Source organism: Apteryx rowi, unplaced genomic scaffold (genome assembly GCF_003343035.1).
Source record: "Apteryx rowi isolate R43461 unplaced genomic scaffold, aptRow1 scaffold_137, whole genome shotgun sequence".
Taxonomy (NCBI): Eukaryota; Metazoa; Chordata; class Aves; order Apterygiformes; family Apterygidae; genus Apteryx; species Apteryx rowi.
The window spans coordinates 1,752,532-1,779,623 of NW_020447608.1; the positions used below are offsets into that span (position 1 = coordinate 1,752,532).

At 40.1% G+C, this 27,092-nt stretch overlaps 1 protein-coding gene across 1 annotated transcript in view; it reads left to right on the forward strand.

Annotated features, from left to right (window-relative positions):
• Positions 1-27,092, forward strand: part of NRXN3 (neurexin 3) — a 185,127-nt gene that overhangs the window by 74,183 nt on the left and 83,852 nt on the right. The window contains exon 2 of the mRNA XM_026057197.1: positions 20,489-20,790. Coding sequence (XP_025912982.1) covers positions 20,489-20,790 — 302 coding nt within the window. The remainder of the gene's footprint in view (positions 1-20,488; positions 20,791-27,092) is intronic.

A 27,092-nucleotide genomic window follows, 5' to 3' on the forward strand; every position in this document is an offset into this window, starting at 1 on the left:
CTGCTTCATTACAAACTTAGAGCATGTTCCTCAGAAGTCTCGTTACAAATCATACTTGAAATGGGGCAAACTTTGAGACATCGCAGCTTGATGTACAGTTGATTAGCAAAATCCCATTCATCCTGACTGATATTTTGGTTATGTTCCAATAGACTTTGGAAGTAGCTCTTTGGGAGGCTATGATCTTCCCAATCTTTCCCTATTTCTCCCAGTGTCTTTAAAATTGATCCTTGTTGTAAGATATTAAAGCAGTGAGAAATAAATTTTCATGGAGTTTAGTGGATTTTCAGCTTTAGGTTTCAGTAGATGCAAGCTGGAGTCCAAAAATCCTTAATTGTTGTAATTCCATCCACCTCTCTTAAGCTAGGAGATTTTTAGATGTAAACCTTGTTCACAACTCTCTCTCCACAATTGAAACACGAGTGCCCTGACCCTCTGTTTCTATTGCATTCCCTGCCAGCATCTTGAGCCATGGTGGTTATTAACGAACTAAGCAAATGGGAATTTCTGGGTTTTTCTTTCTTTTTCTTTTTTTTTTTTTCCCTCCCCCAGCAAACCTGCAGTCATTAAGTGCCATCGTGTGAGAGGAAATGGCTTGTTAAAAAGAAAAGCCCCCCCCCCCTTTTTTTTTTTGAATACCATCAGGAACAGGCTATGATTAATACACATAATTGAAACAAATTGCAGCTAACTGCAGAAAAGCATCTCCCAGCTGTTGACAGAAGGAAATTGCTGACAGCCTTTTCCCATTCAGTGAAGAAAAGAAAGAGAGGGAGAGAGAGGGCGAAACCTTGCCCAGCACATGCAAATACATGGCCACTGCCTGCACATACATGTACAAAAGCACTCAAGTAACAGTGTACATATATATAATCATGCATTTATCTATTTGCGTATGCAGGCACCTCCCATGTACAGGTGCAAACCCAACTACTGAACACATTTGCAATGGCTGTATACCTCTACATATGTAGGATCCTTTTATCTCATGTACTGCTGATTTGCTGCACATCCTGCATACCCACATGCAGTGTGACAGTTGTGTCAGTTTAATGAGAACTGTGCTGGAGACAGTGCATGCTCTACTAGAGAGGTGAAGCTCTAGCCAGAGGTATTTGTGTGTGTGAATTTGTGCATGCTCCCTATTCACTGTTAACAGCCTAAAGAGAAAACACTTCAGATGCAAGGGATGAGTCTGAAGCTAAGAGAGTTGTCTCTGATTAAAAGCCCGTACAGATGGCTAAAGGATGTACAGCAGAGCCCTGCCTAGTTTAGAAAGTTGCTCTGGAGAGTAATTTAATATCCATAGTTCATTTGGTTGCTGGCTTCTGCAAAGACAGTCAATGAGTGGGTTGGATTGACTGTTTTGTGATACAGGTTTGTCACATATGCATCACTTATAACTGGCCCATCCAGTGATCTTCTCCCACACATACATCTAATTGTTCCCAAGCAGGTGATCTGTTGCACTGAGTGGGCCACATGCAATGCTAGTAAGCAGAAGGTAAAGTTAGAGAACACTAGCAGAGTRTTAATAGAATCTAGCAAATAAGTTGAAAAAATCAGCATTAAAAATGCTGTTCTCGTATTTACAGAACATACTTTCTTGTGGTCATCTGTTGATTTCATAATCTGAGCTTCTCTTGGCCATAAGCTTTAAGGGTATTTTGGATTTTATTTAGAATTAAACAGGAACATCAAGTATCAGTTATTTCCAAAGTACCTGCCTTTAAAGCTGATTGCCAGATGGTTAAAAAAAGGATAGTTCTGCTTGTTTTAGTTCTGCCAATTGAAATAAAGCCATGAAGTCTGTAACCATGTGTGTATTTTAAGTGTTATAAAATAATTTATTTGAACGGGTCCCTAATCTATTACTCCCCCCTCTCCTTTGTGCCAGTGTTCACTGTAAACACATTAATATGAAGCAGTTAGCAAACAAACATTCCTTTATCAGAGGTGTATGTTGATCCCAGTGGATACTTAACAGCTCAGGATGGCAGATGCTGCAGCTGGGAAATAACTGATAAACTCAGATGTTACAGGTTATGGATTGTGTTTATTAGTTAGTGATTCACAGAAGATGCAAGCAAGGGGAGTGAAAGAGGGCTGAAACTGTTGACATTTGAAGTTCAAAATGGGCTGGAATAGCAAACTGTGTTCTTCTTTAGCACTATCCAGGGAAACTGGGAAGAGGCCCAGAACATGTTAGTGAAAAACCCAAACACTGGAAGAATTTAAAATAAATGAGGTTGGTGGTGCTGGAAGGGAGGCAGCCGACTCAGGCTATTGCAATATTAAGAAATCACTCTGAGGCAAGCTAGAGAGTGAATTTACCCTTCCAAGATAAGCACATGTGTACACTTATAACCCAGTGGGAATGCAAGTTAACCTAGCACAGTCACATAGAGGTACAAGCTCTCTTGCATTTACTGAAGGGTAAGGAGATGCATGTGGGTAGTTACCATGAAGTGGCTGATGTGGGTTCCACATCCTTACTTGCCACACAGTAAAATGAGCATTCAGGCTCTCAGTAGTGATCATTCTGACCACTGCACTCTTGCTTATCATGCAAGACTCCAATTGCTATAATTTCCTTCTGCGCCTTTAAACTCCCCTTGCAGCTAAGAAAGATATTGTACCCGACTACATTTTGGTCCTCAGTAGTTACACAATGTTAATGCAGAGCTATACACTCAAGACAGTCTGTTGTAAAAAGATCTGTATTTATGTATCAGTTGTAGCAATTTCTCTTGCTTATAGAGATGAAAATGCAGGCGTATGTGCAGTGTGCACTGCTTATGCCTGCAAGGGCTGCAGCACCTTGAAGGGTAAGCACAAATGGCCACAGTGCTCGTGTCCTTCTCCACAGTCTACCTTCCGGGTTGTTCTGCCTGGCACTTTCATGACTATCAGAAATCATAGTTGGCTTATGATTGCAAGTCCCATCAAGAATCATTTCATCTTTTGGGGGCTGGTAGCCTCAATTCTGCCAAATGAATTGAATTCAGTGCATAGTTATACAATGCACTAGAACCACCCAGAATTAAGTGCACAAGTGCACTTTATAAAGTTGTTATGATTCTTGTAAAATCTTGGAAATGAGTTCTCAATTCACCCCCTTGGGAAGCAGAATCTTACGGGCCAACAAGCTTCTACCAGGATGCTATGAAATCTTAAGGTCAGCACTTACGTTTGGTGATCATCTGTGCACTTTGAGAACTTTATTTTTATTAGCATTCCTTATAGAGACCATTCAAAGGAGATGTGGCTGGTGAAGAAGGAAGCAAGTCTGGCTTATGGTTTATGCATCATGATATGGTCAAACCAAGCAGATGGTAAAAGTTTGAAATCCAGCTAGCAGCCTGTAGCACAAAGAAACAGAAAAGTGAAGTGCCAGAAATGTGTATAAACAGCAGCAGGAACAGCTACAATCCTACATGGGCTGCAGGTGAGGGAGTTTAATGTTGTAAGAAGTTAGGTAAATGTGTACTAAAGCTTTCAGGAATGTTATGTATTATCTGCAATGAGTTTTCTTGGTCATTTGTCCTCCTGGAGCAGTTAAGTTATGCAGTTTCCTTTTGTCTCTGAGATTAAAATGCAGTTACAAGCAAGAAAAAGTTGTGTAAATTTGAAAAAAAAAATTAATGGAGCTTCCCTATATTTTTTTCTCGAGTCCAATTGGTTGAGTTGTAGGGATAAAACTGCACGCATATATATATACATAGAGAGAGAGCTAGATAATTTATGTAAGTTAATATATTTATATATAATTTTCCTCCCTCTTATTTTTCTTAGCTCTGCAGAAACAACACAGTTCTGATAAAAGAAGTTGTACTCTGTTCTGGCTCATGTATCAACAGAGTAGTTTGTTAAGTTACAATGTCAAGGCCAAATTCTGCCAGCTGTCCTCCTTTGGCAGCCCTGTGGGAGATCATGGCATTATGAAGGTATGGGTAGAATATGGTCTGCTAAATCTTTGTTGCTAGAGATGGTATGCAAAAAAGATCCCAGCTCGCCTGCGACTCCACAAAGTACTGGCAGACCTAACAGTTACCAAAAAAAACAACAACAACAACAACAACAACAACAACAAAAAACCCACTTATTTTTATTGGAACTGAACGCATTTGATCTTCTTGATATCTAAAGACAATTAACCTGGAAGCTCAGTTTGTTAGTTTGGCATAGTTGTTTTTCAGAATTGTCTTGTATTTTGAAAATAGGAATCCTTTCCACATAGCATGGACTTAAATGATCCATAACCGTGACCATACAAAAGAACACACAAGGTTTTGCCTTGAGGGTTTCAGCCAAAACTGCCTTCCCTCCTTCCCAAAGCCTTTGATGATCTTTCAGCTCTGAAATGGCAATACTCTAGTGGCAGTGGATTAATAGAGTTGATAAAGTGTGGGGTACAGGGAGAAAAGAGGGACTTTGGTAAAACAAGCTGTAGGGTTAAAAAATATGTATAAGGTGTATACAAGTCTGCCTGGGGTTGAGATTAGAATAAGAGTCTTTACTGTTTAAAACACACCCACACCCACCCACCCTAAGACTGTCCAGGGCAAACTCATCTCTAGCAAAATAATGGCAGCACCTTTCTAGGCTGCAAGAGGAATGCACATTTTTCAGCAGTAGTTATAACACAAAGACTGTGTCATATTTCCTGCAGGGAGATTTGAAAAGTCATTTTTACAGCAGCTGGATTTTACCTGTAAGAGTTAGAATTACATCAATTGTGACCTTCTAACAACAGGCTTAGGAAAAATAACATAAACGCAGATATCAGCATGATCATTGTCTTGCATCCAGTGGTATATCTTCACTGATTACCATAAAATTACTCCTAATTTTTATCAGGGCCAGTGGGATCAGAATTTGTCTTATAGTACTGAAGAGAAGCGCTGATTTGTTTCCTAGTTGACATCCAGTGTCAGTAACTGTACATGGTTTTAATAAGATTGTGCTACCCAGTAAGCTGAACTAATGAAAATAGCTGTACTCATCATTGGTGGTAAGTCACATCAAGATATGAAAGTAGTTTCAGTGATGGTATAAAGATCTTCATTTTGAATGAGCTGATAGAATTGCTGTGACCTATAATTCTAAATAGTATAGTTCATTTCAGAAATTTCTGAGAACTATTTCCAAAAATTTACAGTATAAATTGAGCATGGATTTTTATTACTTTAAGATAAATAAACATATTTAATACATATGTATCAAAAAACTGTAATAGAAATAGCCAAGAAACAATTCCAAACATGCTCTAACTGATTTGGTTAAAGACAAAAAAAAATATAAAGCATTTCTTTTCAAAATCTTTTTTGGTTCTGCAGGGTTTGAAAAGAAGCTTCTGCATATTCCCAAATCTCAGCCAGAATACTTTTGCCTAAGAAGTACCGACATTTTGTTTATCAGGAGTAACCAGTCAGAGATGCTAAAACTGAAAAAAATTACTACACTACTGTTGTGCTTTTCCCACACTCTGATCTCAGTTGATTTCCTGTACCTCACTTCCTATTCCTATTTCTCAGTCTTGTCTGGATTGTATGGAAAACCTTCAAAAGCATGCCTGTTTCCACAAGTCCCTAGATGAATTAGATGTTGTGTTCAGATGACTCTTGTGGAGCTTCTGTCAAATTTTTATTTGTGAATTTTCCTCAGCATGATCTAGTTCCCATTCTGTATATGGAGAGAGCTACCAAAATGGAATTCCTGGCCCCTTTTAGAGGCTCTGTTTGTTATTGCAATGCACTACTACTACTACTAATAATAAAAAGTTACTTGATAATGGTAGGTAACACTGTCTTTTGTGCATAGGAGGAGACTAATGATGTCTACATTTTCAAACTTGTATGTGAATTCTGTGTGCCTAGGATTGGCTCTTCAAATCTGAGATATGTTGGTCTTGATCTTCAAATGTGTTTGTTACATTCACCTATTACAGAAAATCACATTAGTGAGCAGACATGTCAGAAAATACAATGTAAATTATTTGCCCAAGTCTCACACCAAGTTAAGAGTAGAGCTGAGAACATCCAGTATTTTTCCTGAGCCCGCTGTGGGCTGCAAACCCTTTGGACAACTATTCCATCCCCTTTACATTTAGGTGCTTGTGTCTCCCAAGAGAAAGTCTCCTGCTTACTTTGTACTGAAGTTACTCTATGGAATAAGCCTCCTTGTCTTTATTGGAAGACAGTATTTGATAGGTTTTATTATTGCTGAGGATCCTAACTCAGGTGAGTGCTGCTTAGTTCTTTTAATAAATGCCTTTGTCCATGTGCATTTAGGAGCTAGTCCCACAACAGCAGAGGTATAAGATGGCTGATATTTGTCTTGGCCTCTTCCACTCTGTGTGCTTTCATTTTCTGGTAAGGGTCTTTGCCCCTTATATCAGCTTTGCATGTGTTTGAATGGACATGCAGTTGTGCATTGGTTTAATGACAATTATACACCTCCCAAGAGCGTTCCCTGTCCCCTCACCTTTCTTTTCTTGTTTTACATGGGCCTTGTTTTTGCAAACAGCTTTGCTACAGCCAAGCTGCAAAGAATGTAGTAAAGTGTGTGTGCTGCAAAATAAGGTGGAACCAAAATTCTGTACCTGCTGTCAGTCACTTTTCTGTGCATCACTCTCTCCCTTCTGTCTGTAGCGCTGTCTGCAACAGTCCAGAGTCTTTCCTTCCTTCAGCTTTATGTTTTCAGAATTGTGTTAATTGTTTGTGGTGTATGGGTTTTTCGGCATCACATGGTGGGAAAGGTCAGCTGTCAGGAATAGGCCTGTCCACAACTGATAAGGCATTCAAGAGATTGGATTTGACTCATTTAGCACCCTCCCTGTAGACATGGAGTCTGCTCTGCCACAGAAAAATCTGAAGCAGGAGGGGAAAAAGCCCAGGATGAAGTTGGAGCATGCACCATAGCACTCTGGCACTCCCTCCCCTCTCACCCGCATACACAGCGCAGGAAGTCAGCTCACTTCCACCATACTTGCATCCTTATACACACTGTGGACATCTGTTCTTATGCCCTGAGATTATGTGCATCCCCTCCTCTTTTTACATGTGGTCAAGATGTATTCATTTCCTCTATGTACATACATGTATATATGCATCTCCTCCTCTATGGGTGCCCTGAAGTTACATAGGTGAGTTGTTTCATTCATGTCCTAATACAGGCTTTGTAAGGTATACAAGGATGTTTATTCTTGCACATTTTACATATATGCTTGCACACCAACTCAAAGCTGGGTTTGTGTGCTTTTTCCACTCCCCTTGTAAATCTCTTCATACTAATGTGTGCTTCCTTTCATACTGTAACAATGAGCAAACCTCCTCTTTGTGTCTATATCACACATGTCCAGATGTGCTGTATATGCCTTTCCGCAGAAACATGCTGTGCAACTATACTGCTTACACATACATCTTACAGTCAACCAGATGCCATTATACCTGTATATATATGCCCCAGGTAAACACAAAGGAACTTGCTGTTGTGCAGACGTAGCAGAAGCCCGACGCATTTCTCATTGCATACAAATGCATGCATTTCTGCCCCTAAATAATTACTGGCCAAAGCCACTCTGCCAGCTTGTAACAGTCACTGAGCAGGCTTGCCTGTGGCTTTGTTTTGAGAAGAATCATTGTGCCTCAAATTGAGTTTGGAGACTGCTACTTCCATGAAGGGTTTTAATGATCTCTCACAATGAGCATAAACGAAGGGCAGCACTTTTATTTGGCAATAAATTTTGATATCATGGCAGTACTGGGGTTCAAAATACACATACTGCTAAATAATACTAAAACTATGAGGAGCTGACATTATTGCAAGCTCTGTGATAGAAGTCCTGTGCACTGCTCTTTCCCACTCTGCATCTCTTTTCCACCTCACTTTTGCTTTTCACCCTCCCTTGCATCTCCCCTTTTCACAGGCGTGGCTTACCCACTCACTGGTATTGAAAGAGGATAATTTGTGAATCATTATTGTGTTATTACAGCGATTAGCTTCTAACTATTTTTCTATTCACACATCACACTGGAAGGACGTCCAGAGGACTCCCTACTCAACAGCAAGTGTGACACCTCCTGGAAGACTGGTGCTAACACAAGCACACGTGCACCCCTCTCTTAGGATGCTGTCTAGCTGCTTCTGTCTTTCCGGCTCTCTTCTCTGACACCTTCCACTAGTTTTCTAGAATAGTGGCCTTCAATAGAAGCAGGATTTTCTCCTTCTCCATGCTCCTTATATCTGTTCTAGTTGTGAATGCATTTTTCACTTTCTCCTCTCAATCACAGTGTAAATCTTTATTTCCATTCATTCCTGCAGTCTTGGAAGGCTCCCATTGACACTTACCAGGATTTATCCCAAGTAGGTCGGGTTCTACCACATATGTAGGGAATTCTGTTGTTGCTTCCTAAGTGTCCCTTTCCCCAGTGTTACAACTTTTCACCAACATCAGTAAGTTTGGGGAAGGTATGGTAAGGAACACATATGCCACACATGCATCCTGTCTATTAGCTGAATATCAGTGTTATTGCCTCTAGACCCAATAGTAAACAGACTTGAATACTTAGCATTAGGATAAGTATTGGAATTTGACTTCTATTTTTTAAAAGGCTAAAAGAGTAAGGGTAGTGTGAACCTTGAGATTGCTGTTGAAGAACAACAAATTTTTCTGAGGTGGTTAATATAGTGTTGCTTGTTGGCACATAAGTTGCTTTATGTTTTAAGAAAAAAAAAAGGATAGTCTGCTTTTGGTCAACAGGATACTGAAAAAGATGGTGAACAAAGAGCTCAGCTGTACACTTGCATGCTCTTACCCTTTTGTGCCTGCATGCACATCCTACCCAGAGGGGCTGTGTAACAACCCAGAGGCAGAGATACCTGTACAAGAGCAAGGCTGGTGAATGTGCTGAATCTTGAGTTTTATGTTTAGGGTGCTGCCATGTTCTCTCTGGTCAGTTTACACTGTGCTGCATGTTTAGTCTGCAAGGAAAACATTTCTCCTGGGTATTATGTTCAGAGATTAGCATCCTTATCTTTTAGAATGATGCACCAAGGGAAAAGTAAGCTAAAAGAAATGCAGAGCAAATAAAAACATCAGAATAAGTATACGGTAACGGCAGTAGGAATTGCCCTCACCTGTGTCAGCAGTGAGGAATTAGGTGGTTTTATGCCCACGGCACCATTATGGTATCTAAGTGCTTGACAAAATTAGTAGCAACACACTGCTTTTCCTGCACCTACTGGGTGCAGGAACTGGGGTGGGGGGATGAAATTGTTCAGGAAAATGTTGCTTTAAAAGAAAAGGAAAAAGTATATTTTGTTCAGCCAAAACAAATTGTGAATTTATATGACTATATCAGATTGTTTCAAGCAAATTCTTTTTTTAATTTGATGTATTGAGCATCATCCATTTCAAAATAAATGCATTTCATGCTTTTATTTGAAAATGGAACTGTACTTTTTTTAAAGAAATGTATTTTTAAGGAAGTGTAAAACATAAAAATGTATTTTCTTTTGAGTCAAGCAAGACATATTGTCACAGAATTGTTTTTTTGTCTCTTTGGCCAGTGAATCAGAATATAAATAATGGGCACAACTCTAGCATATAGTGCCATAGTCAGAGTGATACTTGGAGTTTATTGTTTCTTTGCAAATGGCAGACAATGCAAAATCACACACTGATAACAGTACAGTTGTCTGCATTTAGCAAACAATAGAAAATATACGAAAAAAGAGATACCCAGGACACTATGTATGCTCCATATACTCTGAATGGGCACGTGGGCTTCTCCTCACAGCTGTGGAAAATATCTTGTTTTGCAGAGAAGTTTCATTAAACTCGTATAGTATTCTTTTCCCATAGGTCTCAAGGACTTCACCTATGTTTTTGTTGTCTTTGTAATACAGATGGAGGCAGCTGAGGTTAATTAAGTGCCTCAGGTTGTATGGTAAATCAGTGGCAAAGTCAGGGATAAAATGCTCTAGTCCTGACTTCTACACCTGTAGTCTGTCATTTAGATCAATTTTTGTGTGCAATTTAGAAGATGTCTGAAAAAGATGTTGTTACCAGCCATATGCTATAATCTTTTGCAGACATATGTCTGATTATTTATTCATTATTTTGGTACCAATATTTTTGTAATCAAAGGATTTTAGCTATAACATTTTATGAATGTGTTTTTCCAGCTATTTTGTGTGTTATCAAAGCAAATGATGCTGGTGGTTTCTGGAATAAACGGTTCGATCACAGGTTTGGATTCTTCTGAGAGACCTTTCCCTCTTCCCCCTTCTGCTTCCCTTTAGAAACAGACAAAAAAAGGTGGTTCAGTCAGTAGGGGATCTGTGGATCATATTACTGATGAATTTAGGTTAATTTAATCTCTGTCTACTGCTGAATGTGCTGCACTAAGGAGACTTTTTTTGTGATACATCTGATTTTCTTTTTCCTCTCAGAGCAGGTTTCATGGAACGAACTGTAATATTACTGTTGAGTGAAGAAGAGTTTTCCAGGGTCGAGGAGCAAAATATCTTCATTTCTGTGAATTCTGATTTTTTTTGGATGGTTATGAATTTCAACCCTGTATGTAATAGTTGAATATTCCAAAAATTTAAAGCAGTCATCCTTCTAACAGGCTAAGTACCATCAGCTCTATTATATATATATGTGGAATATATATATTATTATATATGTGGAAGTAATACATTGAAATTGCTTTTACATTTTTTACTAGACAAAGTATGTAGACTGTTTGAAGATCAAGGACCTAGAAGATGCCCTCTTTTCTTTGACTTAAAGATTCCAGGACTGTCATGACTATTCTACCTCTTTGCTCTCATTCTTTGCTGTGCAATGGCCCAAATTCATTAGGAGAGATGAGTCACTTTGCAGGGCTGGCTCTGGACCTCTTAGGCACAGTTCGCAGTTGAGGGGTCAGAGCCTCTCCTTTGTTGGAGTCAGCCCAAAGAGACTTGTCCAAGGACACAGGCAGCAGCACATGAGGATTGAACGTTGGGCTCCAGAGCTCTACTGCACTATCTTAAGAGAAAGCAGTTCTTCCCTCTGTTTTCATTAAGAGATTTAGARTTCAGGGGAATAATAGATTAGTCAAGTTTGACAAAAAGAAAAACGTTTTTAAGTCTCCTTGATCTCTTCTGGGCTTAAAGCTGAAGACCTTTTAACAAGCAATGTCTGCTAGACTCAAGGGGTAACCTGTAAAGCAGCTGATAAAGGAGGAGGGGGCATGACTCATGGAAGGCAGTTGACATTCTCCTGTGTAACATGCTGCTTCCTTTGCTCTTACTGGTGAGATGAAAGGCCTTTTTGGGGTAAGATAAGAGCTGCTACAGTGTGTGCAAAATTTGAGTTCAGCACTGAAAGAGCACTGACTGTTGACTGCATCTCACCATTGTGTTTGGCTCCTAAGCTAACACTGCTCCTCCCATCTCTTAAACATGATGAGAGATGTTGTCCTCCACTGATTCTTATCTATACAGTTTCTAATGTGGATACAGTGATTCCAAATTATGTAGATACAAATTAGTGAGAATGATGGGCCTGAAGAAAAAATAAATGACACTATTCCTGGAAAAACGAACATTATCTAGAACGATTTAAACGTAGTAAGCATTTGGGATGCTAGTTTTTTTGTTGTGGGACTGCAGCTCAGACCTTGAAAAGGCTTTTCCATTCTAACCTCTTTCCTTGATTTCACAGGCAGCTTTTTTCCAACAGCAAAAGTACTTTTTCTTGTGAAAATTTATTCCCATAATTGTCTTTGAGTCAGAATGATATTCTTTTGGTAAGGTTTTATTAGTTCAATCAGTTCAAACATCTCATTAATGGCATCTCTACATAATAAACATGCTTTGGAAATGTTTAAAAGCCGTCTTGCTCCATACTTGTAAGACTCATAAATGTTTGTCCTTTTTTCATGTACAGATCGTGTTTAGTCCTATATGAAAAATATGGTATTTTAAAATATAATCTGCAAATCAGGTAATTATGTAGATGCTCTTACTTTAAAGTTTGTGGAGTATAAATGCAGTATATGGCATGACTCTCAAAGCTTTTGTGTATGTATCAGCATCACTGTAAGTGATGTTCAGAAGATGCTTCATGCACAGAAGAATGTTTCTCACACTATTTCTTAAGTACCTAAATAATAAAAAAACTCCATAATACTTTCCAAACAAATACTTGCTGAAGTGGGATGAGTCCTTTGCTTAAACTGTCTTGTTTTATCTATCTTCTCATGTTGCTGTTGATTACCAAGAGTGTGTATATGTGTGTGTATGAGAGAGCATGAGACATTATGAGAAGATTTGATCAGTGGTGTCAGTGTCTGTCATAATCCCATTACATCACTGATTCAATCAGGTGGTGTGAAGAATAATCAGGCTAGGAAAAAAAAATATTTGGATGTATTATTTTTCCTGCTCAAAGGCTAAAAAGGAAGAATGCAATAAAAGTTTGCACAATTTAATGGGGGATGCAGTCATCTGCTGTTTAGCTGTTACTGGAGTTTGTCACTATCTCTTTAAAATAACAGTCTGATCGTTATTAAACAGAACAGTTTTGTGTTACTAACATAAATCTGCATGAGCTGCTTTGACTGCTTCTGAGGGCTTTCATTAGGATTTCAGCATTCAGTCACTGGACAACTCTTTCAGAGACTGATGGAAATAGTTGACCTTTTTTGTCCTTCAGAGGTGTTGGCTGAGTTATTTTCCCTGTGACATTTGATGTACAGTTTCTCCTCCCCTGAACTCTGAGGGAACATCAGATACACATGAAAGTGATTCACAGAATATAAATTTTTCATTGTTCTACAACATCACAGCATGTTGGAGGATCATAGATRTTGTAGGTCACTCTCAGGACAGCCCTTCTGGCCAGAAGAGAATTACCTCCTAGCATATTTCATAGGGTTTTGTCCAGACTGGTATTACACCACTTCCTTTGGGAGATGATGCCTTGGTCTCTCATGGCTCATCATCTGCAATGGCTTCTAAGTCTATTTTCCCCTTAGTTCAGAAAGTTCAGATTTGGAATTTTCGAATCCTAGTTATTCTTTCATGACCTCGCTATGATCCAGATCAAAAAATTTCTTTCAGCTCCATTAGAATTTTTAAACTCTAGGACTGTTGTTGACAATAAAAGTTAGTATAGAAAGAAGGCAAAGGTATACCTGCTGACACTAACATGTTTAGTCACATCCATGCCCAGCTATTCAGTAACACAGCAGATTACTGCATATACAGGAACACCTCTTAGCTTCAGCAGTACAGGAAGATTGCAATAAAATTCCTTCCAAAAACACCCCATTCAATTGTGCTTGCTAGGATCATTATCTTATCCAGTCATCCTATTAGAAATAAATTGGATAATTTCCCTGTATTACATGTCATGCTGCCGAAAGCATAGCTGATGCCCAAATACAGTAAGTTCATAGCCACTAATAAATAACGTGGTTATGCTGTAGTATTCCAATGATTCCACTAGCATATTCTTAGGTGAGGAAGGCTCATCATTCATGCAGTGGGACTAATGCCAATAGGGAGAGCGGTTGCCTTTTTTTCCCCCTCACGCATAGCTTCTCACAGGCCTTCTACATAGCTGTATTTTATAAAGCTGTGTTATATTCTTATTACACTGAATTCATTATCTATCCACAGTACCTTTGGAACACACTGGTATTTTTCCTTCTATGTTCTGGATTTGTTCTGAATTTGGTTATGATCAACAGGAAGATATCTTTTGTCTGTCATTGTGGATGGTAGTCCTTTATTTTAATGTTAATGGTTCTGTGATCAGTGGTCAACTTTAGAAGCAGATCTATTTGAGGAAAGTTTCATATCTGTAGGATTTTCCTGTGTTACAGGGAATTATTAAGTAGCAGGGAGAAAAGGATCCTGTAAATACTTTCTCCGTATTGACCTCTGTTTGACAGAAGGTCAAGGGAGGATCCAGCTGTTTTGCTGCCTCAGTCATTAATGCACTGGGGTTTGGCAGAGAAGCCTGACACGTGACAGCGTTAGACCATTCCTGGATTATCAGACAGCACCAGCTTTTCCATGCAAAGTACAACAAACCACACAGATAAGGTAAAACCCACCAAGCACTGGAGCAATTATTAATTCTCAAGCAGTGCAGAGAGTTTGCTTTTCTTGCTGACGGAAGACATGCTCCAGTGTTGGTTGTAAACCTATCCCCAGTCAGGTAGGGACCCCCTTGGGGTACTGGGGGTACTGCTCTAAAGCAGTGGGTGTTGACAAAAGGTTAGCAGTTGACTTCGGTTTATTAGGAGAGCTACTTAAAGTTTTCAGAAGGTGTCAAGAAAGGCATTCTCCGTTTTATTTTTCTAAATGTTTCCTAAATTTGTCTGAGGCCAGAAAACCTGAGCAGATGCTATTTTCGTTGAGTATTTGACTTCCTGCCCTTGGGCAGAATCAGTGCTTCTAGGATGTGCTATTTCCAGCTTCACAAACATAAAGCATTTAGATAGTTTGAGGGTTCATCCAAAACTTTGGAGGCTCCCCTGCTATGCATTGCTTTGGTGGGGTGACTTCCTAAGAGGACTGGAAGAAATAAAAGAGCTTGGTTTCCCTCTGCACATGCTTAAGGACTAGTTGAATGAGCCTAAGATTGGGAGCTAGCAGGTTGTGAACTGAAATGCTTCCTATACTACTGAGTTCCTGGTGGCCATGAATATATCCTTTAAAATCTCTGTGTCTTAGTTTCCTTGTATGTGACTAGACGCCACGCTTTCTTGATCTCCTAATTTGAGTTCTCCTTTGTAGAAAGAGCTTTAACAGAAGCACGTAGCAACAGCTTTGCACATGAAAACTGAAGTTAAAAGTCACTGTCTGGCTCTCCTGAATGGGGAGTATAGCTGTATACAATATGGAAAGATCCCCAGTCTTTACCTGTCTTGGGAACCTGAGACTCAGCAAGCTCTGGGGGTTTCTGCAGGGCTGAGAGGGGCCAGGAGCTTGGCTCAGGTAGCGATGGCTGTGCATTTGTTTCCATTCTTGCTACCTGTCCATAGTACTTAATGGCAGCTGCTTTGGGAATTTGATAGCTACAGACCTGAGGCTTGCAAAGTAGGCTTTGCAGTGGGGTGGTGGTGGTAAGTGCTTCATATGCTAGCTGTGCAAGTTAGTGATTAGTCAACATAGGTAACATTTTCTCATGCCTTTAAAGTGATGGGATGACTCCACTAGCTCAAGGACTTGGTCTGTGATGGTCAATTTGAAGATCATGGGTTTCACTCCTCCTCTGTTGATTTCTGTGAGGCTTTGAATATGTTGTGTTAAATCTGAATGTGGAGTTTTATATGCTTCTGACAGCGCTGTAGAGAATTTAGTTGCAGAGAATTTAGTCATGTAAATGTGTTGCAAATAATGTGTTTAAAATAATACTAACAAGCAAAATGGAATATTTAATTGTTTACATGTACTAAGTAACCTGCTTTCAGATTCTGATTTTTGTTTATCTATCTAGTGTTAACTGTGTTAAAAATTAACACTTGCAAATCATGTATAAATCAGTAGTTTGCAAACATTCTAAATGCTGCTGCAAGTAAACTTTATTTTGATGCACTGGAAAAGAGTTGCATTGTCACAGCTGAACAGCTCAAACATCACTGCCGGGTAGTATCATTTATATATAGAGAGTTTCACATTCCAGCAAAATCGGGGCTTGGTCCATTTTTCCATGTAACGTAAACCAATGCTTCCTGTTGACGTTGAGTTAAGTTTAGCTATCCTAGGTTAGTCACATTGCTATGCAGAAGCTCTTTGGTACCCTATCAAATTGTTTCAAGAATATAAAAGCCATAAATACCAACAGTGCAATTTGGCATTGTTCTTTGAATCCCCTGTGTCTGATCTCCTTTTTGTGGAAAGTTTGTGGAGCCTTCAGAAATGTATAGCACCATGGTCAGGAGTTAATAAATAATGGATGATTTACCGCTCTTTGGTCTTACAGACGTCACCAGACCGTGCCCACAAGCACAGGGAGATACTGTGAGACCTGCAGCCTACTCGGGGCTTTGCTCCACTAAATCGTGGGTTGTGGAGAGCACGTGCGTCCCTCGTTGCCCTCCCTGCTCTCCAGTGACTCCCAGGTGCTTCTCTGTGGCAGACACCGTCCTGGGAGCAGGCGGCAGGGTCGCACCGCAGGGGCCTGTGGCTGCCTGGGCCGGAGGGGCCGGGAACCGCCCAGCGCCAGTTGCAGCTGGGAACTGCCTGGGCCAGTCGCGGCCGGTTCCAGCCGGCTCCCTCAGGAGGGTCAGACCTGCTGGCCAGAGGGGCTCGCAGTGCCGCTGCTCGCGTGTTTAGGAAAGGGCCGTAGCCGCCAGGGGCAAGAGATGCAGGCGGAGACACACAGGGCATGCAGGAGAAGACACAACAGGGGACTCGAGGAGAGATTTGAAGAGGTGCGTTTGGAGAAATGAAATGGAGGAACGGAGCAGAAAGGGGCAGGGCTGGAGGCGCTCTCTGGCAGAGGAGGCACGCCTCTGAGGAGACTGCGGCCCCAGGGACCCCTGCCAGGGGACAGGTGCAGTATGAAGCAAGGAGCAGTGGAAGAAAAGCATAAGAAGCATGGAGTGGCAGGAGGAAACCCCTAAGCACTGGGCCCAATATCCTGCGCCACCCCTTGCCTCACTGAAGGAATTGTGGGCGGGGTTGCTAAGTATAACCTGTGGCAAAAACAAGGGAATTGAGGCTAGGAAGGGGGAAGGAGAGCTGGTGGACTGAAGTTGAGCCTGAGGAAAGGTGCTTCCCTACGTGTTTAATTGTTTATGTCGTCCTTGTTTCTCAATGCCCAAATCAGTAATAAAGGTTTATGTTAGTTGCAGTAAATTAAATTAAATGAAATTCCCCAAGTGGAGACTGTTTGCCTGTGACAACATCACATACATCAGAGGGTCCTAACATGCAGCCCAGCGTGGAATGGCTGTGCTTGGTAAAGAGCCTTCCCTGTGTTGGGTCAGGCCACAGGGCTAGAAAGAGGCCACTGTGTTGCAACTTGGAGGAATACGCATAGCTCTCTGGAGCTTGGAGCCTTGCCTGTGCATGAAAGCCTTTAATGTGGCCATGTGGTCTACCAGTCACCCACAGATCACAGTTTAGGAATTATTGTTTTGGAGAGTATATTTACTTTGGGAGTTGTGCTTCTGAGACATTGGGTAGAAAGGTGTGAATTTCAACTGGCTTGGGTACGCCAGCAAGATTTTAGTGTGCAGTGTTTCTTACGCAAATTTAATGTCTATCCAGAGGATAGACAGGCAGGAGCCACAGGAGGAGGAAAATAGCTGTAACAATACATGAATCAGAAATAGGTGGCATTCTCCCAAGGCTCTCTGATCTGCTTTCAGGAAATAAAAACAGAAAGGATACAAGGATGGATCAGGTCCAGAATCCCATTTGTGACAATGGTCAGCAGCAGATGACCAGAAGAAACAGATGACTGTTGCATGCAGGGGTGGGTTGATATCTCCTTATATTAAAACTAGTGGTGCAAGTAAAAATGTAAGAGGAATATCTTTCTGAATTTTCTCTGCCATGTTTTGATGAGTCTGCAGTGGTTGCCTTTACTTATATTTAGATTTCTAATCTACTCTTTGTCTTCTCCTTTGTACTGAGTAGATCAGTGAGATTCTGTCTAAGTGGCTGAGAAACTGTAAATGAGCCCTATTAATATGTCTTGTACTGAGTGAACAATCAACCCCCCGTACCCCCTTTCTGCCCTCCCCCCCAAAGACATTAAACGTGTATTCAGTGCTTCACATATCTATGGCTTTGGGAAAATGGCTTAGTTGTAATGATTCTGTTTGACTCCTGACCTCAGATGCCAGTTATTTGATCAGAATTACCTGCAGGTATATAGAGCGTGTGTCTGACTTGATTGTAACACATTTCCTTCCGAAGGATGAGAAGTGACTAGGCAGGGGAATTACCACAGTGGAGAGTGTTGTTAAGCTCTTGGCTCTGACGCTTGCAGAACTGCAGTCAATATAAACGCTTTGTTCTTAGGCTGGTTGTATATTAACACAAGCATATGTAGTCCTTGGTGGTAGATAAATGTATTCAGGACAGAATCATAGAATCATGTAATTTGGAAAGGACCTCCAGAGACCATCCAGTCTGACAGCCTGCTTAGAGAATGTCCAGTTAGAGCAGGCAGCTCATGGCCGTGCCCCAGCTGAGTTTTGAGTATGTCCAAGGTTGGAGATTTAATGGTCTCTCTAGGCCCTTCTTACAGTGTTTGACCACTTTTGTGGTGAAACATCTTTTTCTTATTTTGGGTCAGAATTTCTTGTGTTCCAATTGTGTCTATTGCCTCTCATCCTTTCTTTGCATACCTCTGAGAAGAATTTGGTGCCGTCTTTTTACGCTGTCCCATTAGGCAGTTGTAGATAGCAATAAGGCCTCCCCTGAGCCCTCTCTCTTCTTAAGACTGAGCAAACCCAGCTCTCTCAGCCTCTGTGTATATATCACCTGCAGCAGTGCCCTGAGCATCTTGGTAGCTCTCTGCTAGACTTGCTCCAGTATGTTCACATCATTTTAGTACTGGGGAGCTCAATACCAGACGCAGTACTCAACAAGTCCCTAACAGAGGGGAAGAATCAGTTCACTGGACCTGCTAGCTGCAATTTTGCTAGTAGAGCCCAGGCTGCAGTTGGCCTTCTTTGAAAGGGCCAACTGCTGACTTGTATCCAACTTGTTGTCCACTGGGACCCCCAGGTCTTTTTCTGTAAAGCTGCTTTCATGCTAGTTGGCTTCTAACCTGTGCTGTTGCATGGAGTAATTTGTGTTACTCTATGCTCACAGGGGTATATAGACACACAATACACTTACACAAGTGCAAAGATGGGTTACAGCTGCTGTCATAGAGCCTAGATTTTTTAATGAGTTCATTCTGTGATACCCTCGATCAAGACTGCAAAAGTCTATGTTTAACTCAGACGTATCGTTTGAGGATGGTATGTATTCATGTTGCAGCATTGTGCTGTTTTGTGACTACTATTTCATGCTGTGAAGACACGGATTTCACCACATAGTTATTTTTCAAGAATAGCTGTGTCAACAAGCATTTTCCCCTCAGTCTTGTATTAACAAATTCTGGCTAATCTTTATTAGGATTACCAAATGAGACAAAATGAAGCAGAAAACTGCTGTTAATATGTCAATGGCAATAGCATCAGCACTTGCCTTATGCAGTGGATTGTAAGTAGCGATAGCTTGACTGCTTGCACCATGTAGTTGTTCATGCTCAGACTTGCTTTCATGGCTGGGAGTCAAAAATGTGCCACAATACTGAGAGAGGAGGTCAGTAGATCTGTATAGACTCCACTGTAATGGAATTATCTCCTGGAATGTACTGGGAAGAAATGGGCTGTCGACAGCCCTCCTGCAAGCTCTACCATCACAGTCTTGTATTCCTTCCATTGGGTGAAATCAGGGTGCATAGCTGACTGTGGTCACATTAGTGCAATTTGGTAGAAGAATTGGTTCTGTGGGGCTGTGGAAGCCCAGATATTGGGAAGCAGACTTCCAGCTTACGCAAAGGATTTTCAGGTTTGCATTTCATTCTGTAGAATGACATTCAAATGCTGCTTCCAGACAGTAAGAAATGAGGCTACTGATTTTTCCCTACTCTACTCTGCATACATGAGATTTTATTATTTAATGAGGAAATATGTCATGTGCTGTATGAATAATACCTTGGGTTTATTTCTGCTGTACTAAAAAGATATGCTTTTGTATTAACAAAACCAGATAAGGTGATCAAACAGGCAAAGTTCTGAGAGGTGTTTACCACCAACCTTGCTTCTTACAACTGCGGACAAATGTTTTACGTGGACTTCCTTCCTACTCTTAAGAAAGAAACTATAGGGCACTTCAGGTAGCTCTCTTGTCTGCTGGGTCTCTTAGTTGAAAGAAAGGGATGGTTCAATCAGTATTACATTCTGGTGTCCAGTTTAGATTGCCTAGCAGATGAATTGTGATTACCTAAGGTGACATTAGTAATTAATCTAAATATTAATCTTTGGGGAGGACATTAATTCCTTTTGGAACATTTATGCGCAATTCATAGGTGATGGTTATGTGGTTAATAGTGGAGTCTTCCATTGTTTTCCTCAAAAGGACGTAAATTGTCTTGTAACAGTGTCTTTAAATGCGCTTTTTGCTAGATCCACTGTATACTTCTGAATGGTCCCTGTGGTGATAGTTCTTTCTGCAGTGGAACTGAAAACACAACCCTGAAATTTATAGGGACTGTGGACCCTGCTGTTAATTCTCTTGATAGCCGTACTACAACAGGAGCAGTACAGTCATTAACCTGTCATGATATATAATTGTATGGAACATTAATGGTGCTGTGGGATTTCTCAAAAATTTCATAATGATCTTAAATCTCTTCTTGGCTAACTGCTAAATAGTTTTTTTTCTGTTTCCCTTTCTTCTTTTTCAGCACGAGATGAGAACATGGCCACTTTCCGTGGTTCAGAATATCTTTGCTATGACCTGTCTCAAAACCCCATCCAGAGCAGCAGTGATGAGATCACTCTCTCCTTCAAGACATGGCAACGCAATGGGCTCATTCTGCACACTGGCAAGTCGGCTGATTATGTCAACCTGGCTCTGAAAGATGGTGCGGTCTCGCTGGTCATTAACCTGGGGTCTGGGGCCTTTGAGGCCATTGTGGAGCCTGTCAATGGCAAATTCAATGACAACGCGTGGCATGACGTTAAAGTGACGCGCAACCTGCGGCAGGTAATGGTGAAGGGGAGAAAATGCTGGGAAAACTTCATTCTGTTTTACTTGGACGGGACAGGTGGGAGGGAGTAAAGGAGGAATGGGAATGCTTGTTGGGATCATCAAAGTCTCTCTACATTTTCTGTATCTCGATATCCAAGGGACAATGAAAGACCATTAGTTGAAGAGAATTTAGCCCTGTTGCTATCTCCATTTCTTCTTTATTAATTTCCTCTTTTTCTTAGTTTGATTTAATAATAAAAACTTGTGACATAGTTTTACTTTCATCTCCCTTTTCCTGTTCTCTTTTTTGTTCTTTTCTATGTTATTATTTCCTTAATTGTGATTCAATCTTATCAGTAATAGTCTTGTTGCATTTATTTACTGTGGGAACGGAGTCTTTTTCCAGCAGCCAACACTCTATACCTCTCTCCTTTTTTCTTTAAGTTTTGTTAATTGGTTTAACCATTGCCATGATGTCATAATTCTAATTCTGGAAGTCTTTGGTTTTCCTTTATTTTTTTCTTTTCTTTTGTGTGTGTGTGTGTGTGTGAGTGTGCAGGTATGCAGGCTGGTAGGTATGCATGTAATTATTTTAACTTTATAGCTTTGGAATGAATTGGCTGGAGTCTTCTTGATTTTCTGTTCTTTTTCTCTTTTTTATTTTTTCCCCTTATTTCTGTAATGAGAGTCTACTTTATTTCTTATGTCTCTGCCTATGAGACTCTTCTGTTGGCTGTGAGGACTGGAAAAGTGGAAGGACCAAAAAAGCCAAGCAACCCCAGCCCAATCCAATCCTACAATTCCACTTCGGAGAAGTTTTGTCTGATTTTACCACTGTAATTTTGTATATCTGCATACAAATTTCTAAGCAGACAGCTCTATCAGGTGATGTATTTGCTAGTAGGCTAGCCTTAAAATCCTTAAGTCTTCCTCATGAAATATATATTCAGACATAAATAGATAAGATAAAATTAAATAACCTTGCTCTGAAAGCTGGTGAATATATCAAGTCACTAAGGCCCATCTGCTGCATGATAAATGAGGTTTATGCTGTGGATATGCATTATTTGGTGTCTTGCTGATTGGTAAAGGCAGCATAAATAGCTTGTAAATTGAGATTTTAAAATCAATTTGTGAAAACAATGTGTTCTGTTTATTTGCTCATTAATGTGAATGTTAACACAACCCCTAATAGTTTTGTTCAAGTTTATACAACCTTATTTGCTGAGAAAACAGCTTTTGTAGTAATATTTTACAGTAGCTAAGATAAAATGTATCTGTGAGCATAGGCTAATCAGTACCAAGGGTCAGAAAGAGTCTCAATTAATAGATATCCGTAGATGATTTGTCTGTTATGGGGGTTTCATGTCTTTCTTTCAAATATTTGGTGTTGGAACTGGATATAGTTGTATTTCCCATTTGAATTCCCATATTTCTATATGTTCAAGATGTCTGGATATTGGAGGACAGATTTGTGACCTAACTTTCACAAGACTGCTGCATCATTACTGACAGCAATATTAGTCTATTTTTACTAGTTTCTATGCAGATGCAAATTTAATTTCTTATGCAGTGGATGGGTCTTAATGATCCTGTCTTGTTCAGATACTTGCATCGTTCCATTAAAGGAAGATACAGCAACTGGTTGAGGCCTGTCAATCTGGAATGGTCAGAATATATCACTTTATTTGATGTGTTTGTTATTTTTAGATGTTGTGAGAATGGCTGGTCTCTGAATATCTCTGAATGGTTTATTGGTCATTTTAGTTAATCATACTTCTCTTTTTTTGTTGGAAATCAATTTTCAATGGGAAACTGTGCCTGAAGCAAAATATATCCATGCTGTGTGCCAGGGTAGGTTTGGATCTTGAAGAAGTAGTAAGTGGGGAAGGGGAAGTGTGATTGGGAAGCTCTTAGTCTCCTTTCCTAATCTTTCACAGGGTGGTTTTGTTTTGTTTGGTTTTCTGGATCCACAACTAAATGGAAATATGTCTATGCCTCTTTGTCTTTGACTAGACCAGAAAAGTTTTTTGGCAATCATTAGAAGCAGGGAAGTCCCTTGCCAGTTAAGTAGCACCCCAGATTTCTACTCCTCCTGATCTATTCACTCCGAGTATTTCCATGTGATCTTGAATTCTTAAAGAGTCTTACCTGACTGGGCAAGACAGGGAATGTTTTAATAAGATGGCTGTGCCATCCTATTAAAGGCCAAGATTAAAATAAAAAAAGTAGCAGAGATGATTTGGTGTCCAATTCTATTAATAGTCATGACAGAATTCAGTTCAACCAAGAAATGTCTATAATGCTGGAATTTTTTGGATCCATATATTTTCCCTAGATACTTTCATTTTAACTTCTGGCTTCTAAGTTTAGTCTCAAAATTATGGCATTGACCCAGAACCTAAAACTGCCTAGAAATTGGAGCCATTGAGGCCTTGAGGAGAGGCAATCCTGGTAGTCCTGAAAGTTGCCATCCAAAAATTATTGGTAAGTTTAACCACCAGTTTTCAATAAAGATAAGCCTTGAATGCTAAGGTCTTCCTGTCAGGTTTTGCATATGCTTAATTTTAATTGATATTACAGAGGATCAAGAAGTCTTAAAACCCTTCAGTCTTCAGGATAAAGAGTTTGAAAGAGGTTGAAAACTTAAATGACTGATATTTAATTAATATTTGCTATGGACATGTTTCAGGACACAACTGAGAATGGTCACCGTACATCTTGACCTTATAAAGGCTTCATTTAACAAAAAAAGATAAGGACACTCTATTTTAACAGCAGCTTCCAGCAGCTTCCAGCAGCTTGTATATTCTGTGTGTGCGTGTGTGTGTGTGTGAGAGAGAGAGAGATGAGGGGGGAGGGAGAGAGAGAGTTTCTTCATCTGTAAAATACTTAACTATTTTTCAGACAATCTATTTGTCTTAGTTTAGTAATTTCTGTGAAGTCCTTTGAGATCTTCATGCAGAAGATGTAGTAAAGGACAAAGTATATAATTTTATATGTAATAAATTATCTACTAAGCATCTTCCCTGACACAAATTCACATGCAAACTTACAGTATAATATGGTCTGGCTCATTTGGAAAAGTCTGATTTCCAGCTGTGCCCATATTTCTTCAAAAACAGAGGATGCAAAGAATACTGAATACTGAGGTTTCATAAGGAAATTAATAGCCTCCTTGTAATTGGTTGAGAACATTGCACTAGAGAGAAATACATTTCTCATTAAAATGAACTTAAAATAAAGTTTAGAAATTCCAAGATTATCATCCAGAGCTAAAACAATTCCAGGTAAAAAGGCTAGCAGGAGCTTCAAGATGCCATCTAGTCTACTCCTCTGCACTTTTTGGCAGGGGGGAGAGGAGGAGGATTTGCATAATTTCTTGGCTGTTCCTAGAATTCGAGCAGTACTTTTAATAGCTGGGGTTTCTGCCTGGTATTTTTTGGAATTGTTAAACATTTTTCAGCTAAGCTGGAAGAGTACTAAGTGCTTTGTTTTTTTTTATATCAAGTGATTATCACAGTAGTTAATCTCCTCAGGGACAAACCAAGTGAACCCACAGATTCCATTGAGTAGTGATTGTTAATGTCAAAACAAATCTCCTTGTTTATTTATCTTATTATTTCAGTTAGCACTAAACCCTGTTTCTGCCTTGTGAGAAACCTTTACTAGAAATAGGATCATTGCTGTATTTTACTGACTGAATGTCAGACTTTCCATGTGTCTTCAGTTCTGCTGCTGACGCTCCATGTCATTTTTGGCATGCTCTGTCCCCCACTCTGTACCACAACTTCCTTATTTGTAAAAATGGATTTAATAATAATACAGCAGATCCTCAGAGTGAGACTTCTTTGAAGATTTCAGAGGACTTGGAGTTCATTGGACCCAAACCACCAACTGCAGATTATTATTATTATTTCATTTCCAAAGATAAATAAAATAGACCTTAGAACCTGATGACATTATGTTCAGTCCCATGAAGTTCTCACAAACTTTATTTCCTTAATCAATGCACAACTTTCTGAAATGTCCAAGAAGATAGTTTTACATGCGGCAGGACAGATCTTATTTGTGTAATTTAGGATAATTTTTGTCAACTTGGATCAGAATGGAGCAAAGACTTGGACCCTGCACAGGCTGCACTTCTCTATTAACACTGAAGCTAGTCACCATGCAAAATCTTCCCCAGATGCTAAAAAGCAAGCAAGAAACTCTATAAATTTGAGCAGCTGGCATCTGTGTGCCTTCGGAGGGAGCAACAAAGCATCTGCAAAGCTCTGCTAAACCGAACTAAGAGAACCAACTGGTGAGTTCCCCTAGCTCTGTAATATAGATGCGATATTGCAGACAAAAAGAGAGACAGTAAGTATTGTCAACTGTTCGTCTCCCAACCCTGACACAGGCAGCCTGACACAATTCTTCTACACAATTCCTTGACACAGTTCTTCCTACCTAGAAGTTCATCTCTTATACTCTCAGATCACACAGGTGAGCTACAGGCAAACAACCAAACACATGTGTTTTTGTATGCTTCTCCTGAAAGTCACAAACTCATCTGCTGTATAGAAACCTGGAAACTGGGAAGGCCATACTGAAGAGGCTTGGATTCATCTTCATCTGCAGTCTCCAGCCAAAGGAAATTTTGGCCTGCTTACAGTACTGTGCAGCGCTTTAGGGTAGTAAAGCTTGGAAGAGGAGCAGGCATGCAGAGATGGTGGTGGGTGGAAGAAGGAGTCATGACTGGGTTTGTGCTGAAGGGGCAAAATGGTGTGTACATTTGAGGGAAAGGTTCTTGTTTGGGGGAGGCACCTTGATGGGTGTTTGAAGAGTAAGTATTGCACTGTTTTGACTTAAATCTTATCCAGGACTGGATCAATGAGGGTGGGAGTTAATGAATAACACCAGAGTGGGAAGACTAGGCAGCACTCTTCCCCTTTACAGTCTAGATGGCATGGTTCCCCATAGAGTCCTGGTCATATTGTCCTCTTTCTCACTCTGTGTGTGTCAGGCGCCCCACGCCTTTTTTTGAAAGACTAACACTAGACCATTCATGCAATGTGTCATTTTTACTAACCAACTAATGTACTAACACCCTAACGACTCATCTTTGCTTTAAGTTATTTTAATTAACAATCGTTCTGTTCACGATTTTTTAATTTCCTTTCTTCCCCCTTTTCCGCAAAGCACTCAAGCATTGGACACGCTATGGTAAACAAACTACATTGTCTGGTAGATATCATTCTTATTGTCTCTTTTTTTGGGTTTGCCGTGTGTTACCTGCCTTTTCCTTCCCTTACCCCCCCCCCCTTTTCCCCCCTCCTTTATACTTCTTCCTTTAATTTTATTTTAATTTCATTGAAAGCACACTTCTTTTTTTTCTTTTTCTTTTTTCATTTTCTTTTTTAAGAAAAAATTGTGAACAAAAAAAAGCAAACAAACACAACTTTTCTGGAAATGGGGTCTGGACATTTCTTTCATTGATTTCTTCACCTCCCTCTTTAGTTTTTGTTTTCTATTCCAATTCCCTTGCTTTTGAGTTTAGCTTTCTCTCTTTTTATTTTTTTTCCTCTTTTTTTCCCTTTTGATTTTTGTTTTTTACTCTGAAGGTTTCTAGATCAGAACCATTGCAGGGCCTCTAGTCTGTTGTGGTGAAGGCTCTCTTTTTCTCTCATCCTTTTGTTGTGGCAATGGCTGTTATAGGCAAACTGGCCAGAGTTGTCCTCTTTCTCCCAGTTTTCCCCCACCTCCCTCCCTTCTCTTTCTTTCCTCTCTCTCTTTCACTTTCTCTTGCTCTCTCTGACCTTCCACCTGCCGTGGCCAAAAGGAGCTCAGCCGGTTGTTTGTTTCAGTACACACTCTGCATGGCATGTCCACGTCTGGTGACTCGCCCGTCTCCTACTGGCCTCAATCTGTTTTCCTCCATCTTCCCTTTAAACCACTAACAACATCTAAGCAAAACACATCAAATTCACTTGCTCCTCTCCCTCCCTCTCCTTTGGGTCCCCTTCACCCTCCATGTGTTTGGAGTTAGAGGTCTTGGGGACTTCATTTTGTTTTGGATTATTCTGGGTTTTGTTTGGTATTTTTATTTTTGATGATTGCATGCAAGTGTTAAATTTTTCTTTCTCTCTCTCCCTTTTCTCTCTTTTTTTCCTGTCATCTTTCTGGGCTCCAGATATATTGGCATGACATGTCAAAGTGCAGTGTGTGCACGCTTTGTATTTTCTTTCTTTCTCTTCTCTGCTTCTCTCACACTTGTTGGTGTGTTGTTAATTTTATTTTTATTTTATTTTGTTCTTCATTTCTTTCCTATTTAT